The sequence below is a fragment of the Ascidiella aspersa genome, chromosome 5 (assembly GCF_963924565.1).
Source record: "Ascidiella aspersa chromosome 5, kaAscAspe10.2, whole genome shotgun sequence".
NCBI lineage: Eukaryota > Metazoa > Chordata > Ascidiacea > Phlebobranchia > Ascidiidae > Ascidiella > Ascidiella aspersa.
Window position 1 is genome coordinate 5,870,973 of NC_139451.1, and position 16,312 is coordinate 5,887,284.

Genomic DNA, 16,312 nt, shown 5'->3' on the forward strand with positions numbered 1-16,312 from the left:
TGTTTCTGAAAGCGAAAACTGAGAAGTGCAATACCTTTATCACTGCGTAAAAAGCACCAAAAATAGACGTTTTACTGCTTAACGGCCAGCATTTACGCTTCTAATTTGTATGTGTTTTTTAGATGTTTCAAAACTACTGTATACGTTTAATGTAGTAAATTGTGGTGATCAGTGCTCAACGTTTCACAATTAGTTTACTCAATTAAGTTGTTTTTGTTTTGTAAATTTTAGATACGGTTTGCATATTTTGTCCCGTATTAATAATTATGGAAGACACCGCTAAGATATTTCAAGCAATTGATAAAGGTAGGTTTTAGTTATTGTTCTGGATGTTGGTTGTTTTTGAGTAATTTATATCAGGGAGTCGAACCGGAACCGAACCGGAACTTTATGAACCGGTTTTGGGTCAATTTTGGCGCTCGTCTATAATCCTACCACAACGAACATTATTTTGGTTAGGGTGCCGGTTAGCGTTTGGGTTTGGGTGAGTCCAGTAATAGTGTTAAACAATATTACTTGACCTACCCACACCCAAACACTAACCGACACCCTAACCCACATATTATGCATTGCTTAATAATCATTTCAACGTTGTGGTAGGATTCTAGACCAGCGCCTCAATTTTTTCCAAACCGTAACCGAACCTGAACCGGTTTTTATGAGATTTTAAGGAGCCGAACCGAAACTGAACCGAATAATTTGAAAAAACCTGAACCTTAACGGAACCCGAACCTGTAAACAAAAGCGGTTCGCTCCAGCATGACGTCACAACTTCTATTTTACAGAGTCTAGTTACGCCATGATCGAAATTTTATGAAAAAAAATATGAATATTCAATAAAAAAATCGTACATTTTTTATTTTTTAGATATTTCAATATTGAGTTGCTGTTTTCTTAATAAGTCACGTAACTGAGATTAAATGACTTACAATGCAAAGATTATTCTCTACATTTATCGACCCACATTTTGAGATTTAACGCAAATTATATTGTATCTGAACCGAAACGTTATGAACCGGTTTTGAAATAACGATGTTCGAACCGGAGCTGTACCGGAACTTTTAAATTACTCCGAACCAAAACCAGAACTGAACCGGATTCCGAAAAAATCCTTGAACCCGAACCGAATCTGAACCGGAAAAGTCAAACGGTTCGACTCCCTGATTTATATTTTATTCAACAGCAGTTAAAAAAATAAAAGGACATTTAATAAAATCCTTTTTTTTTTTTTTTTTTCAAATATATCTTAAACAACTCATGACTCGTCAGTGTAAAAAAAATTCAGGAGGTATTTCGCAGCAGTTAAAAAACTAAAATTATTTTTTAATTTATGAAGACAGTGTTTTTCCGGTTTTAATAAACTTATATTCTGGTTTATAGGTGACGATAAAGACCTTCATAAATTGTATGACAAAAATGACATCAAAGGGGATGTATTCGATGAGGTAAATGTTTCAATATCGTTGAATCATTATTTTGTTAAAAAAAACACCCTATTTTAGTTTTATCATTACAAATGACACCTGTTCTAGAATCCTACAATGCGCTAAAAGAGTTATTGAATCAACGCATATTATTTGGCTTTGGGCGCAGGGTAATAGTTAACCTACACAGAACAATATGTGTTGTAGTAGCATTCTAGTTATACATATTTGTATAGATCAGTGATTCTCAACCTTTTATGGCTTGCGGCACCCCTTAAAAATAATAAGCAGATTTGCGGCACCCCAACTGGAATTTCCATTAAGTCTTTTTATAGTAACCGTCATTTATGTCTAGGCCGCGCCAGGTATTTATACAGGACACACTTACAAAGTGGCCAATTTTCTCAATGGCTTAAAATTGTGTTGCCTTAAGGCTACACAAGTTGCGGAGTGGCGCATTACATAAAAAAAAAAAACCTGGCAGATATTAGAAGACTGTTAATGGTGTTTGACCCCCAGTATCTGTATGACATCTAAAATGCCCAACATTTTAGCATGAGAGTGTTCTAAATTTTAACAGATTTAATACATATTATTTTTGGGACTTAAAACTTGAGCATTTTAAAATGTTGTAAAATACACTGCAGAAACTGCCACTTCTGTAATGTTTTGTTATGCCGGACTTACAAACATGACAACCTTAATAAACTAAACTTGTTATATAACATGCAGAATGGTATGACAGCATTGATGCAAGCCGCATACAAGGGTCGCCTTGAAATGTGCGAGTTTCTTATTGCGAGAGGTTCCGGGGTAAATACTTCCTGTGATGAAAATGGTTACACACCATTAATGATGGGGTGTTTGTCAGGTAAATACTTTTTTTAATTGTTTAAGGCTTGTGTATTGTAATGCTGGGCAAATGGAAGTATTATAAACAAGTCATTTTGAAATGACTACAGTCCCAGTCAATTCATTACAAAAAATATAATTAATTCCAAGTCAAGTCTTTTGAAAAAATGTCAAGTCAACTCCAAGTCAAGTCAATGACATTAAAATTAAATGTTAAACTGTAAAATGACAGTTTAGAAGCAATATATATTTCAACTAAAAACTAACAAATTCATTTTTATAATTTCAGTCTTATTGCTGAACTTATGTAGATATGTTTGTTTACCGTGACACAAATTGAACATTCTATGCATTCGATGATGTATAATTTCATTGACACCCTTGAGCTCACAGCCACATATTTTTATTTTGTCATAATTTAAACCCTCAGCAGATACTAAAAAAAAATAACAACCGGTAAAACAATGTGACTTGCTTCCTGTAAGGCTATTTTTACATGCTGGATTTGAAATTCAAAACTTGTATGTTTAAAAGTTGTTAATTAATTGGATTTTCAAACAGCAGTTTAGCGATTTCATGCCATTAATTGTTGGTATTTAACATGTTTCCATAAGAGAGTGATTCTCAAATACTTTTTGTCCAAAATATCAGGTATCAGTATAGGAATAAAAATAAAGTATCGGACATCCCTTATAAATAATGCATATTTTGTTTCCAGGCAAAACTGACATCGTAAATCTGTTGCTTAACAACGGAGCCGACACTGAAAAGCAAAACTCTGTTAATAAAACTGCAGGAAATCTCGCTTCATTTGTCGGTGAGTTATTATTGGATAAATAACACTGAAAAGCTGAATAGAATGTTGTTCAGATGTAATACACTATACAGTAGATAGACGCAGACTTATTTCACTGTAATTTTTCGTCAATGTAGGTTAAAATTTGTGGTTGAAGCAAAAAAAACTTCTGTGGTAAAATATGCATCAATGTATCAATTGATGGGCATAAGACAGTGCTCTTTAATCTGTGTGTACGATGCACCCTATCCAGAAAATCGTATCCAGAACATCAAAAAGGGGGGTCCCGAATTTTCAACTTCAAGGGAATTCCCCTATTTTCCTTCTATTGTAATGATGTCATAAACTAGTGACGGGTATGACATCATAAAATAGTAATTGTAATCATGGCTTAAAAAAACAATCAAACACAACCAATTACGCAAAGCGAACACGTGCATCATAATCGCTTTGTGTGCAATCGTCAACTTCAGGCGAAAAATAAACCAAGACGGTGAAGTATGTGTGAGTGATTTTGGTAGAATCATGTTTAAACTATCAGCAGCACATTTTCCTAAGTTCCATGTACGGGACCACACTATTTCCATGTACGGGACCACACTATAAGCACATCTCTCGCCACCTGCAATACAGTTTTCCCAGGTGTTATCGTGCCACAATTAGCGTAACATCTCAGCCGAGCAGTGTGCCGAATCAGCTAAAACACAAGCTGCGGTTGAGGGAAAATAATTTTTGTCAAATACACCCTAAACACGTGGTCTTAGGATATGGTTAGAGAAATAATTTTGTGGTAACAATCATTACATAAAAAAGGCCACTTTGAAAGTCACAGTCCAGATTCTAGAATCTGCTTCAGTTTAAAAAATGCCGTTGTTACACCAACATCAGATATGAGCGTGAACAGCGAGGAACATTAGCTGCTCCTAACTCAATGTTTTAACAATAAAAATGTAAGAAGGCTTTGCAATGTTATTTGTCGAATACACCCTTATCAGCCAACCTGAACAAATAAAGAAAGAAAAAAGGTATCCTTCGTTTACGGTCGACCGAACAAGAGACAAATAACATTAATAACGTTGCCGCTTAGGATGGCGAGTAAAACCCTGACAAAAACCAACAAAAAATTATAATCTCACTAATGAAAAGGTGGGGGTCTGCTCACCCAAACCACCCTGGATACACCACTGCCCTAGGGTGCACCAAAATATGCATGGGGTACACCAGTACGAAAAGGTATACAAGGTTGCATCACAAACTTTTAATGAACCATTATCACTTCACATTTTTATTGATAAAAAGACATTAAATTGTTTCTTTGCTATTTTCTCAAGTTTGTTTGAATGCTGTTTTATGACATGCAATACTCGCAAACAGCCTGCAGCAATAATCAAACTCTCACAGTGTGTAAAACTTTGACAGATCCGCTCACTTTAATTAATATGATGATATTGATATGCATAATGATTTTTCATACTTTTTTTTACCTCAGTTTACCTTTTAAGTAAGCAGGGTGTGAGTTCGTTACAACAACTTTAAGGGTTCACCAACCAAAAAAGGTTGAACAGAACTGGCATAAGGCACAGCTGAGCAAAAGCTTGTCGAGAATTCAAGACAATTTGTTTTTATATAGTGCCACCGGATTACCTTATTTATAATTAGACAAATATGGCCGTATATAAATAAAATAGGAAACATATTAATTAAATCCTGTTTTAATTTTTTAGGCCAACATGAATGTGCCAGCCTTATTTCCAACTATTTGTCCTACGACAGAATTCAACCTTTCGTTGTTAGTCAAGGGGTCAACGAACCAAGGTTACCTAAAGAAGCGGCCGAACCGCTGCAAAAACTTGTCATGTCGTCAAACCCCCATCCTGTTAAAGTAAGTGAAAACCAGTACCATCTTATAGTTGTTCATATTCAATGTAAATAGGTGTAAATACTTTAGTGTAGACAATTATTTTTTTATTTTTTTGCCAAATTTTGTTTTTAATTTCGCTAAAAGGGTTGTGTTTTGAAATTAGTTTTTAAAATACAGTTGCTAAACTCAAAAAATCCATGATTATAATCCAAATTCTCACATATATTTTAATAGAACTTACTTTATTTAAAAATTGGCAGGAAGTATTGAAATTTATTTATTTTAAATTTTGATCAAAAAATAAGTTTAAAGCCATTAGTTTTACTTTAAATCTTAAGACTGTCTTTAAACCTTTTTCTTTAAATCTTAAGAGATTTACTTTCTTTAAAACTTTTTTAAACCTTAAGATTGTGATGTTAATCCGTGATTCTGAAGTACTTTCGAATCCTCAAACTCTACAAAAAGTTGAAAATGCTTTACACGACTTATCAAGAAGTTGCATAAGAGATAAGTGAGTATTTTTTTACATTTGAAAAAAAAATTATTTGAATTTGTTAGATATTCCAAAAAAATTTTATACAGTGTCTTGGTTTACCAACTTTAATAAAAGTCATATACAATGTGTTAGTAGTTTAAAAACCTTTTTGAGTAGATTTCAGTTTTATTAAATTTTTTTTTTTCAGGAATGACTGTGATATATTCTATTACACTTGACAAAAAATTATATAAATTTGTTAGATATAAAAAGAAACTTTTTTTATATAGCATCTAGGTTTACTAATTTTAATAAAATTTATATGTACTATGTAGTTTAAACAAACTTTTTGTGTAGATTTTAGTTTTATTAAACAAATATTTTCAGGAATGATTACGATGAAGTCCTGGCCTTGAAAACATTTTATTTTGCGACGATTATTAAAATCATTTTGGATTTCTGGAAGAAAAACGAAGGAAAGAAATTGGACTTACTCATTAAAAAGTAAAAATGTTATTCTTGGTGGTAAACTAAATGACTTCAATTTTTTTATTCAAACTATTTTGGGAAAAAAATTAACTTTTAATATATTTTTTTAAGTTTTTAAACAAAATTTGATGGTGTTTTACATACTTTTCTAATGGCAACTTAATAAAGTAGCTATAAAATTTATTTTTAAAGTTAAATTTTTTTGTTGTTTTTCTGCAAGATTGCTAAAGACGGATGAAAATGGATTTCAAATCATGGTGGAATCTACGATTCGTAAATCGTTGCAGCAATTTCCCGACTTTGATATGCCCTTGTTGCGAAACTTTGTCACGACTATATCACCAGTCCAAATTGTAAGTTATTTTCAGTTTTATTAAAAAATAGGGGTGTTTTCTACAGAAAATTAAATATATTTTTAAAAAATTCACTGAAACTATCTCACCAGTCCAAATTGTAAGTTAGTTTCAGTTTTATATGGGAAACCAACATTGTTTTCTGCAAAAAAGAAATAAATTTAGAGAAAAATCACTACAACTTTTACACCAGTCCAAATTGTAAGTGTATTTACAGTTTTATATTGGAAACCAACATTGTTTTTTACAAAAAAATAAATTTATTTAGAAAAAAAAATCGCAATAACTATTACACCAGTTCGAGTTTTATATGAAAAGCAGTGCTGTTTTCTACCGAAAATAAAATATTTAAAAAAAATTTCACTAAAACTATCACACTCTTTTAGTTGCATATAAAAAAAATACCAATGTTTCCTACAGAAAATGAAAAAAGTTTTCAAAAATCCACTAAAACTATCACACCAGCCCAAATTGTAAGTTAGTTTTAATTGTATCTGAGAAATCATCAATGTTTTCTAAAGATTTTTTTTTATTTCACTAAAACCATGACACAGTTCAAATTGTAATTTTTTTTAATTGTTTATGAGAAATCAGCAGTGTTTTCTAAAGATTTTTTTAATTTCACTGAAACTATAACACCAAATTGTAAGTTTTGTTTAGTTTTATGTAAAAAAATGCGGCAGTCTTTTCTACAAAAAATCAAATAAAAAATGGATGAAACTATCACACCAGTCCAAATTGTATGTGTATTTTCAGTTTTACATGAAAATACAGCGGCAATTTCTACTGAAAATGTATGGCGGCCTAGTTAAATCTTGTGTATTTTTTGAAAATGTAATAAGTTTTTCCAAAATTAGAAAAACTAAAATGTTATTTGGTTTTTATTTTTAAATATTTCAAATTTTTAATTTCTGACGTCATCTCTGAACACTTTCCCAAACGAACCAAAGTATTTTTAAAGTAGTCTGCATTACCAATATAAGAACCCCAGCAATATATGAACGCATCATTTTTTGTTTGTTGCGGAAGGGTAAAAATTGATTCACTTTTCTCCTGTATTGCACATGAATAACAATGTAAAATTTTAATTTACAACCTAGAAAATCAGATGGGCTGTTAAAAGCACTTTAGCAACTGTATCAAAAATTCTCTTTGTCTAGTTTACATTCTTTAGGCGCTTCTAAGGCATTTTCCCACTATTTTATTGGTTCTTCATCTGGGGTCCGTTACCTAGTTTTAGGATCTCTACAAATGTCTAGTTAAAATCTTGTATTTTTTTATATAAAATATTTTTTTAAATGATGCAGATTTTAATTAGAGCTTTGTGGATCCCCTAAAACTGATCCACGGACCCCAGTTTATGAACCTCTGAATTGAGTATATGAAATTAAGTGCAAAATTAAGATTGCAAAGGGCACAAAAATCCTAAAATTTCTCATTTAAAAAAAAAATAATCGCCCTATTTAACTAAGCATTGTTCATACAGGCTTTGCTGTTATTTGCTATTAATTATATGAACGTATGTTTTTGTATTCTAAAGGGTAAAGATCCAACAGCGATATCGTGCTTACTCGGTATGTTCCTCGGTATGCACGCCACATCGGTACGAAAGGATATTTGTGAGACTTGCTACACCAGCGCTTCCCCACTGAGGTGCAGCGCTTGCAAGAAGGTATTACCACAATTTTGTGTTTTTACTCGTACTCGGGCCGTAAGACCGAAATAAGGACAACATCAACGTCGGAATAAAACACAGTTTGAAATAACCCCAAAATAGGATCAATACCTAATATCGTAGTAACGTCTAAATCGGATAAGACTCAATCTGTCGGAATAATGGCCAGAATCGGGCCCATACCATCTTTCACCTAACGCTAAGTACATCACTAATACCCATAATAATTTTACCCTAACCCATTTTCTAACCCCGCCCATTACATATCAATAACCCCAAAGAGGGCCAAAAAAATCCGGTGCAAAATCTCCGGCGCCATTCACAGTAGGGCGTCCCAATGTCGACACCAAAACGGCCGATGCCAGAGTCATGGCCCACGATGGTCTCATACCCTCTCCTTGCAGTTTCAAGCGTTATGTTGGACATTTAGGCCTTATTACAATGAATTTAGGACGCATTTCGACAGGTTTATGTCTTATTCAGACGATTAAGTTCTTATTCTATCGTGGATATATTACTGCGTATTTCGCTGTATTTATGTCATTGGTCTTAAAACTTTGGTTTTCTAGATTTTTCTGCTTTAGTTATTGTTGCTTTTTAGGTCTTACTGTGTGTTCCCTTTTATTCTTTTTTTTAACTTTACATGGTACGAGATTGGTTTGTGGGACTTCAAGCTAAATAGGTACGCATACGCCATTCACAGATATAAAATAAGTAGCTTAATAACGGATGTCAAAGCCAAATGGGTGCGTATCGAAACGTCGTTATCAAGATTATATCGATTGACTCGACCTATTTAGCTTTGACATTTATTATATCAAGCTACATTACAGATTCGTGCGTAGTGTGCCTATGTCGTGCTACAATATTAAGAAAAACCGAAGTCTTTCATTGAAATTTTTTCATAAACTTGTGTGACATACCTGTTGTATTTCTTGCTATCAAATAAATGCCATGTCTTGCTACATTAAATGACGATGATGCAAGTACTTATCGAAACGTCTTTATCAAGATAATGTCGATTTACTTGACCTATTCGGCTTGGACGTTCAATATTATTTTCAAGATAAATGAAAAATGATTTAAGTTATTTTTTAAATGACTGGACTGCGACTTGAGTCATTTCAAAATGACTTGTTTACAACAGTACAGTCTAAACGTCACTATAACCCGAATAGCTTTTTTGTGTTAATATACCTTATTATATGTAGCTAGTAATTACCTATTTGGATTTGGCATTTATTATTAATTGAAGATAATAATTATTTTAAGATAAATGATAAATGACGTTATTCTTTAAATGACTGGACTGGGACTTAAGTCATTCCAACACTGCAGTCACCATAGCCAGAATAGCTTTTTGTATTCATATAGCTAGTAATTATACTACTTTGATTTTTGCAGGTGTGTTATTGCTCCAGGGAGTGTCAGAAACTACATTGGTCTGTCCACAAAAAGTTCTGTTCATCTTGACAACATGTCAATGATATGCGACTCTGAATTTGTACTTTCCACACATTGTTGTTGTACACCCAATATATGCCACGCTGTCTTTAAACTATAAGTTTGTAGGCGGCCCTACCAGGGAGTCGAACCGAAACATTATAAACTGATTTTGGAACAATGTTCTGAACCGTTTTTTGTAAGATTTTAAGGCTCCTGAGCCGAATAGTTTCAAACAGCCTGAACCTTAACCGAACCCGAACCTGTCAACAAAGGCGGTTCACTTCAGCATGACGTCACAACTTGTATTTCACAAAGTCAAGTAATGTCGTGTTCAAAATTTTAGAAAAACATTAGAAATATTGATTTTGATTATATAAAACGTTGAATTATTATTTATTTGTCAGATATTTCAATAATGAGTTGCTTGTTTTTATAATACGTCACATAAAAAAAACAGAATAAATACCAGTAACAGTTCAATAAGTTATTCTCTACATTTATTGACCCTTCTATCCGAACTGAACTTTATAAATTTGGTCGCATTGTAGCTGAAACCGAAACTTTTAAATTGCTTGAAACCGAAATTAAACCGGGTTAAAAAAATACTTCAACCAGAACAGGAATTTTCAAACTGTTCGACTCCCTGAATCCTACATAATTTTTTACCATGTTATGAGTTTGAATCTTACAACAGGCTATTATAGTAATCAGTGGTTTCCAACCCGGTGTACATAGCCATGTACTGTTTTCTGGACAAAAAATGGTCAAGAAATTAGCATGCAATATGAACCTTAGCAGTATAAGAATGATCAAAAATATCCGTCTGACTACCAATTTCTTAATGCTATTTGTTTCAGTTCAAACCAATCTTGTTTATGACGTCACCATTACCCTTGCTTTCGATCAATGACCAAAGAATAGCTCAAGTCTAATGGCCTCGTCTAATAGAAATATGAACGGCGGTCATTGGACAGCCGAAAACCGGTTTTGCAACAGTAAACAATCTCAAAAAGTTTCCACTGGGCTAGTTTTATACGCATTGTAGTACATCCTGTCTTTAAATTTATACGCAGTCTTATGTGGTATTTGTTCTTTTTCCATGGTCGTAACGTTTACAGTTTTTAGTAGCAAATCTTACCACAGACATGCTTTTTCAGTCTGTCAATGCCTTGCTTAATGACGAATCGAGGCTTTCTGATTTGGTTATAAAGTTAAACTAGCGTTCTGTGACGCAGATGCGTTATCGTTGGCCAGTGTAACTATACCAAAATGGCTGAACCTATAGGTCAGAACCTTTTTGGTTTCTGAACCTGAACCTTTTTTGCGACGACCCAAATATTAAGTGTAATTATCAAAAAAAGGCCTCAGTGACCCAATTCTTTTTACTTAGGATTTCGTAAGTTTAAAGATACTCAAACAATATAAGTTTAAGTTCAATAAAAGTGTGCCACGTCTACGCATTGCTTCTGCATTTTTCTTAAATTGAGCAAATCTTGCTTCAGACTGAACTCAATAAATCTAACCATGTGAACCACTGCAGTCGGCTACCCAATCAAATCAAACCGCGTTTTCATGTGTACAGTTCTTTTTAAGATTTATTCATCTTTTTTATACAACCGGTTTTGAACAACAGTTTTTAGTAATTCAAATCTTACACTTGTTTTTGCAATTGGGTTTTTTGTGCGTATGTGTCCTCTAATTATTACGTTGTTACTATTTTCTTGTTTTTATATACCTGCCACTGCTGCTAGTAATCGTGCTTAAGGCTCAACAAATAAAATTGTCTGGTGTCACTTTATAACAGGGGTTCTTAACCGGGGATGAAAGTGTTGTAGGGCATCTTACAGGGTAAATTGCCTACTGCTAAATTTACAGTTTAATAGTTGATTCCATCACAGAAGGTCGCAGAATAAAGGAAATCAATGAGACAAGAGCTTGGGTAAAGACCAGCATTGTTGTAAATAAGTCTTTTGTAAAATAAGTCAACTAGTTTTGAATAAATAACAAGTCTAAATAAGAGCACCTCACCTCCTGGTCATAAAACAAAATGTTAAACCATAAGGATTTTTGAAATGTACGATTTATGAGCAATAACTGAATCAAAAAATAGGAAAAATGCAACATACAGCAAGCAAATTGTTTTATGTGCAAAAATTTGTATTAATAGCTCGATTTTAATTTAGCATTTAAATTTTAGGCGGTAAAATATGTTGGGTTGTAAGAGCAATATTTTTTTTACTCAGAGAAGCCTCTTTCTAAAAGGCAAGTTGCACGCGCGGCCTATTTCCCCAGTGACCATAAAAGGTGCTAAGTCGATTCGTGGCTTCGCGAGCTGAACAAAGCAAGCGAATATGGACGAATTCTGTATTAAAGTTTTTCAACCGCTAGATGGGAGTCAATAGACACAGCAAACTAAAACGACGACGTCAAAAGCGGCAGAAACAAGATATGTCCCGATAATAAATTTTCTGCCCCTAAAATAATCCTAACAACAAATCAGTACATAGTGTTTTACTATAATGCTTACAAAGAACTTTAATCCTCATCAGTAACAGCAGAATACTCTCGCAAAGCTAGCAATTCAATTCAGACACTATATTTTAATACCTTTCTTAGTCAAAAATGCAATGCCCAATGGTTAAAAATCGTTATAATACGTTACGTGCAGGTGCAACAATTAGTTGCGCAATCTTGAAGCCCAGAAGGGGTATTTTTCTTGTCCTGGTGGGTAGGTTTCGTCTCCGAGCACTAAACTTCTGGCTAATTTGCGAGAAACGCTTGAAATGCTCTGATCGTGGCGAGCGTCTATAAATTCGGGATCAAGGCGACGGGCCTCGTCGTTGTACTTGTCCGTAATGATCCATGGGTCTGCTTCTAGAACTTTCCAGATTATCGACAACCAACAACGCAGATGGTCGCCTTTTCGAAGCAGCAGGACAGTGGCGACGTATTGGCCGCTTTCCCGAATGATCTCATTTGCGGCTTCAACTCCAAACGCTCGAAAGACGCGTTCGGTCGTGTATGTGTGTTCCAAATTGTTCATAGTGAATGTCAGGATATCAAACGGTGACGTGGACAGCATGGCGAGGTACTCACGAAATCGTGGCTCGCCGGCCGCGTTTAATTTACACCCGGCGTCCAAATAAAGTAGAAAGTCTCCAGTCTGCATTTCGTCTAATGCCGACTCGATTAACCAAAACTTCCAGATCCAGTATCCGGCGCCACGGGATTGCTTTAGTATTTTGCCGTACCGTTGCGTAAACCAAATCGGCAAATCCGCTGGGCCAAGTGCTAGAACGCTGGCGAACCAGTTGGTTTGATTTGCTTCCTTCGTAATGCGTTGTTTTGATCCAGCGTACTTCTCATTGCCGTAAGTGCGAAAATGTATCTTCGCATCGCGCTTTCGATGAATGTCAGATAAGTACGGAGTGTTTGAGTTATCCCATTCCTGTATAGTTTCCTGTATAGTATAGTTACCATGTTGGTACCCATGTTCTAAAATCAGCATGTAAAAGCACACTAAAAGAACAGTACTGATACATGCGACAAACCTCAACAATCGACATGCTATTAGTTGTGTCATCCACCTGTTATAGTTGGTAGGCTACTTAAACCGCGAGTATTCTAAACAGTAAAGAATGTTCATAACAATAAGTAAAACTCGACTTCACAGTGTATGCCGGGAGTTCAGTCTGGTTCTATACATTTACAAAAGCTTTTTCTAACTCTGGCAAATCAACCAAGTGCTGAAACTGCAATAAACCTCGTAAATTTTGCTAACTTAGTCTGTTTCAAAGTTTTATTTTTTTGTTGAAAATGTATTTTATTCAAATTAAAAATGCAATTAAATAAATTAGTTTGGCTTTTTAATTTATTTTAGTTAAGCGTGTGGTAGCGCTCTTAAAAGAAACCATATATATGTGACATTTGTTGTTTTTACTTTTTTCTGATATTTTAAGCCATTTTTGGTTACCAGGTCCCAATTGTTTGCTAATTACCTACTGTATTTCGGAATTTTTCTTACCTACTGTATTTCGGTATTATTTTAGGCGATAATTGACTTCCTTAAAAAGGTCCAGCAAAACTGCTTTTACTGTTACGTGGTATGGCGTCGTTGTTTTTTTACGACGTTTTATTCTATTGCAAATCTATAATGTTTTCTCACTTTTGTGTTCTAACCCACTGAAGTAAAAACATTTAAATACAATGCTGGTATTTTTATAAGCAGGGGGCCACGAGGGTTAAGAAACTTTCAAAGGGGGCCAGGAAGCATAAACAGTTGAGAACCACTGCGCTAGACTATCGTATCTGAATGGACAAAGAACCTTAACGACTCACATGGTACTGCTGAACTGCAAGTTAGACACGCAACCTAAGCTATCGAAGTCTAAAGGAAATTGTTAATTAGAATGCTTCCATAAGCTATATAAATCAACCAAATAAGAGTTTTGTGAGTAGTATCCGGTTTAAGTTTGCTTAGTACGCTGTTTACAATCAGGTCGTTGTTTTTTTAACCACCTCGTCTATAGTGGTTGGCTCGCGAGTTAGACACGCAACCTAAGCTATCGGAGTTCAAAGGAAAGCGTCGGTTAGAACGATCCCACAAGCTATATAAATCAACTGACCAACTCAAACCCCACGTGTAGCATATTACTTAAGCATTTCAAAACAACTTGGAAACCTTTAGCGTTTAAAATACGGCTACCATATTTTCAACACCCAAAAAGAGGACGTTTTCTTGCCTGCAAGTAAAACGAAAGTAGAATTGTTGCGTTTGAGAAAATCGTACCATATCCACAAGTAATGCATTCAGCTTCGAAACTAATACGTCTCTTTCTGAAACAAGGATGCTTTAGGCGTAGCTCATCAGTGACAGAGTTTTCCTCTTCGGCATTATAATTTATAGCTTTTTTGCTTTATGGTTGTCTATATTTAAAGAATAATAAAGAAAAATAAAAGCATCTGCTAAAAAACACCTGTATGCTATAGACCAGTGTTTCTAACCAGCAATTCAGCATGTTTCATGGCTACAGTATATTTTTGGAAATAAATACAACGTCTTGCCTAAAAGTCTTGTTAAAAGTTTACCCAAGTAAGTAACTCGAAATGCAAAAAAAGAGAACGTTTGGACGTTTTGAGCGTCCTCGGAGGACCATTCAGTTTTTTTTGAGAAAAGAGGACAAATCGTCCTAAAAGAGGACATATGGTAGGCCTAATATAGCAAGGCAAGTCCTATAGTATAAAAAAGAGTATAAAAAAAAATAAACTTTTAATCCAAGTTATTTGTTCGAAAGACTTAATTAAGTCAAGTCATTTGAAAACAGTGCCTTATAAAGTACACTTTAGTCAAGTTGTTGAATTAGGTCAGGGTGGTCCAATTTCTTTTCATCGCGGGCCAAAAACAAGGTTTATTTTATCTTGCAGGTCAATGTTTTTAAATTGCGATTCTTAGGCTTATTGCTGGCAAATTATACATTGTCTATGGCATTGGTCTCCAACCTTTTTTATTGGCGACCCCAATTTAAATCAAATACAATCAGAATTTACATTGCAACCCCATTTTGGAAACCGTTGCTACGTACGTGCACCAAAATGATTTATTTTAGGAAGTAAATTATGAATTTGAATTAGGCACACGAACGAAACCAAAAATTTCAATTAAGTTTAACACTAAATTGCATTCAGTACGATGGTTGCACTTGCATGGTATCAATCCACCAGATTTTGAAAACGCGACTTCACTTTGCATGAGATAACCGTCATGCTTTACTTCTATGCGATTTACGATGTTTCGTTTTTAATATGTACATTGCGCTGAATTTCGTTAAACACAACCATGTGCTTAAAATGGAAACAAGTACCGTAGTTTACTCACAAAATTGAACAGTCGGGTTTTAATTGCATCGAAATCAAAAACTAAATAATTATTTACTGAAATCTTTGTAACTTACAGTAGCAGCTCCTCAAGCTAAAAACATCTATGTTCGGTATAGAAGAAACAAAACCTTATCTTTGCTATCCACTCATTCACGTTTATTGTGTGACGTCATTGTAAAGAAAATACAAAAATCGTACCAAAACAGTAGAAACATGATGAGTTATGGCGACCTCATTTGGGGTCGCGACCCACAGGTTGTTGACCACTGGTTACGGTAGTTATGAAATTATTTCAACAACAAAAAATTAAAAAAACAAAAATTGAAGTGATATTGCCAGATTGAACCAAAGTTGACTATCAGTTTGCGGGCCAAAAAAGCTGAACTCGTGGGCCAACTTTGGCCTGCAGTTGGACCACGCTGAATTAGGTCATTAATATACAGACTGGATGGAAGTAGGCTATTGCTAGTGGGTCACATCTTTTTGTGACAACCATAATACAAAAAAACATATTTGAAGGAATCCGCAAAAATTGCAAAGCTTCATGCTGCATCTTATGAACATCTTGCACCTTTTAGTTACGCATCTAAAATAAACATTAATAGTCTACACCAGTGGTCGGCAAACTGCGGGCCGCGGCCCAAATGTGGGCCGCAGAGCCATTTTTAATCGGCTGCGACTTACTTTTGATAAGCATGGTGTAAACAAGTAGGTGTGGGCCGCTTGATAGTCGTACATTCACTGCTTTGTTTTAAAAATACATGTTGTTTCAGGATTTTTATATTGTCTCAGCGTGGTTCAGACCCACGTGCCAAATGTGGTCCTGAGTAGCCTACCTATCGAACTATATTTTTTCTTGCCAACTTTAAATATAATGTAAACGCAAAAATTTGCGCGTTTTGCGCGTATATTCTTCGTTATATAGTATGTTTTACATTATCGCGTGCGGTGGTTTGCCATTAAGGGGCCGTGTAATACTTCACCATAAAAACAAATATCCTTAATCCGCCACCGTTTTCCTAGTGGGCCTTCAATAGCTTAGAAAAGAGTACTTCGGGCCGCGA

At 34.6% G+C, this 16,312-nt stretch overlaps 1 protein-coding gene across 1 annotated transcript; it reads left to right on the forward strand.

Annotated features, from left to right (window-relative positions):
- Positions 1-235: 235 nt before the first annotated feature.
- LOC146141610 (ankyrin repeat and MYND domain-containing protein 2-like) lies at positions 236-11,163 on the forward strand. The gene is made up of 10 exons (XM_083389815.1): positions 236-306; positions 1,381-1,445; positions 2,157-2,295; positions 2,995-3,093; positions 4,797-4,954; positions 5,341-5,444; positions 5,796-5,912; positions 6,118-6,250; positions 7,791-7,922; positions 9,330-11,163. The coding sequence occupies exons 1-10, from the start codon at positions 267-269 to the stop codon at positions 9,396-9,398; spliced, it is 1,056 nt and encodes a 351-aa protein (XP_083245941.1). The 5' UTR covers positions 236-266; the 3' UTR covers positions 9,399-11,163.
- Positions 11,164-16,312: the final 5,149 nt, after the last annotated feature.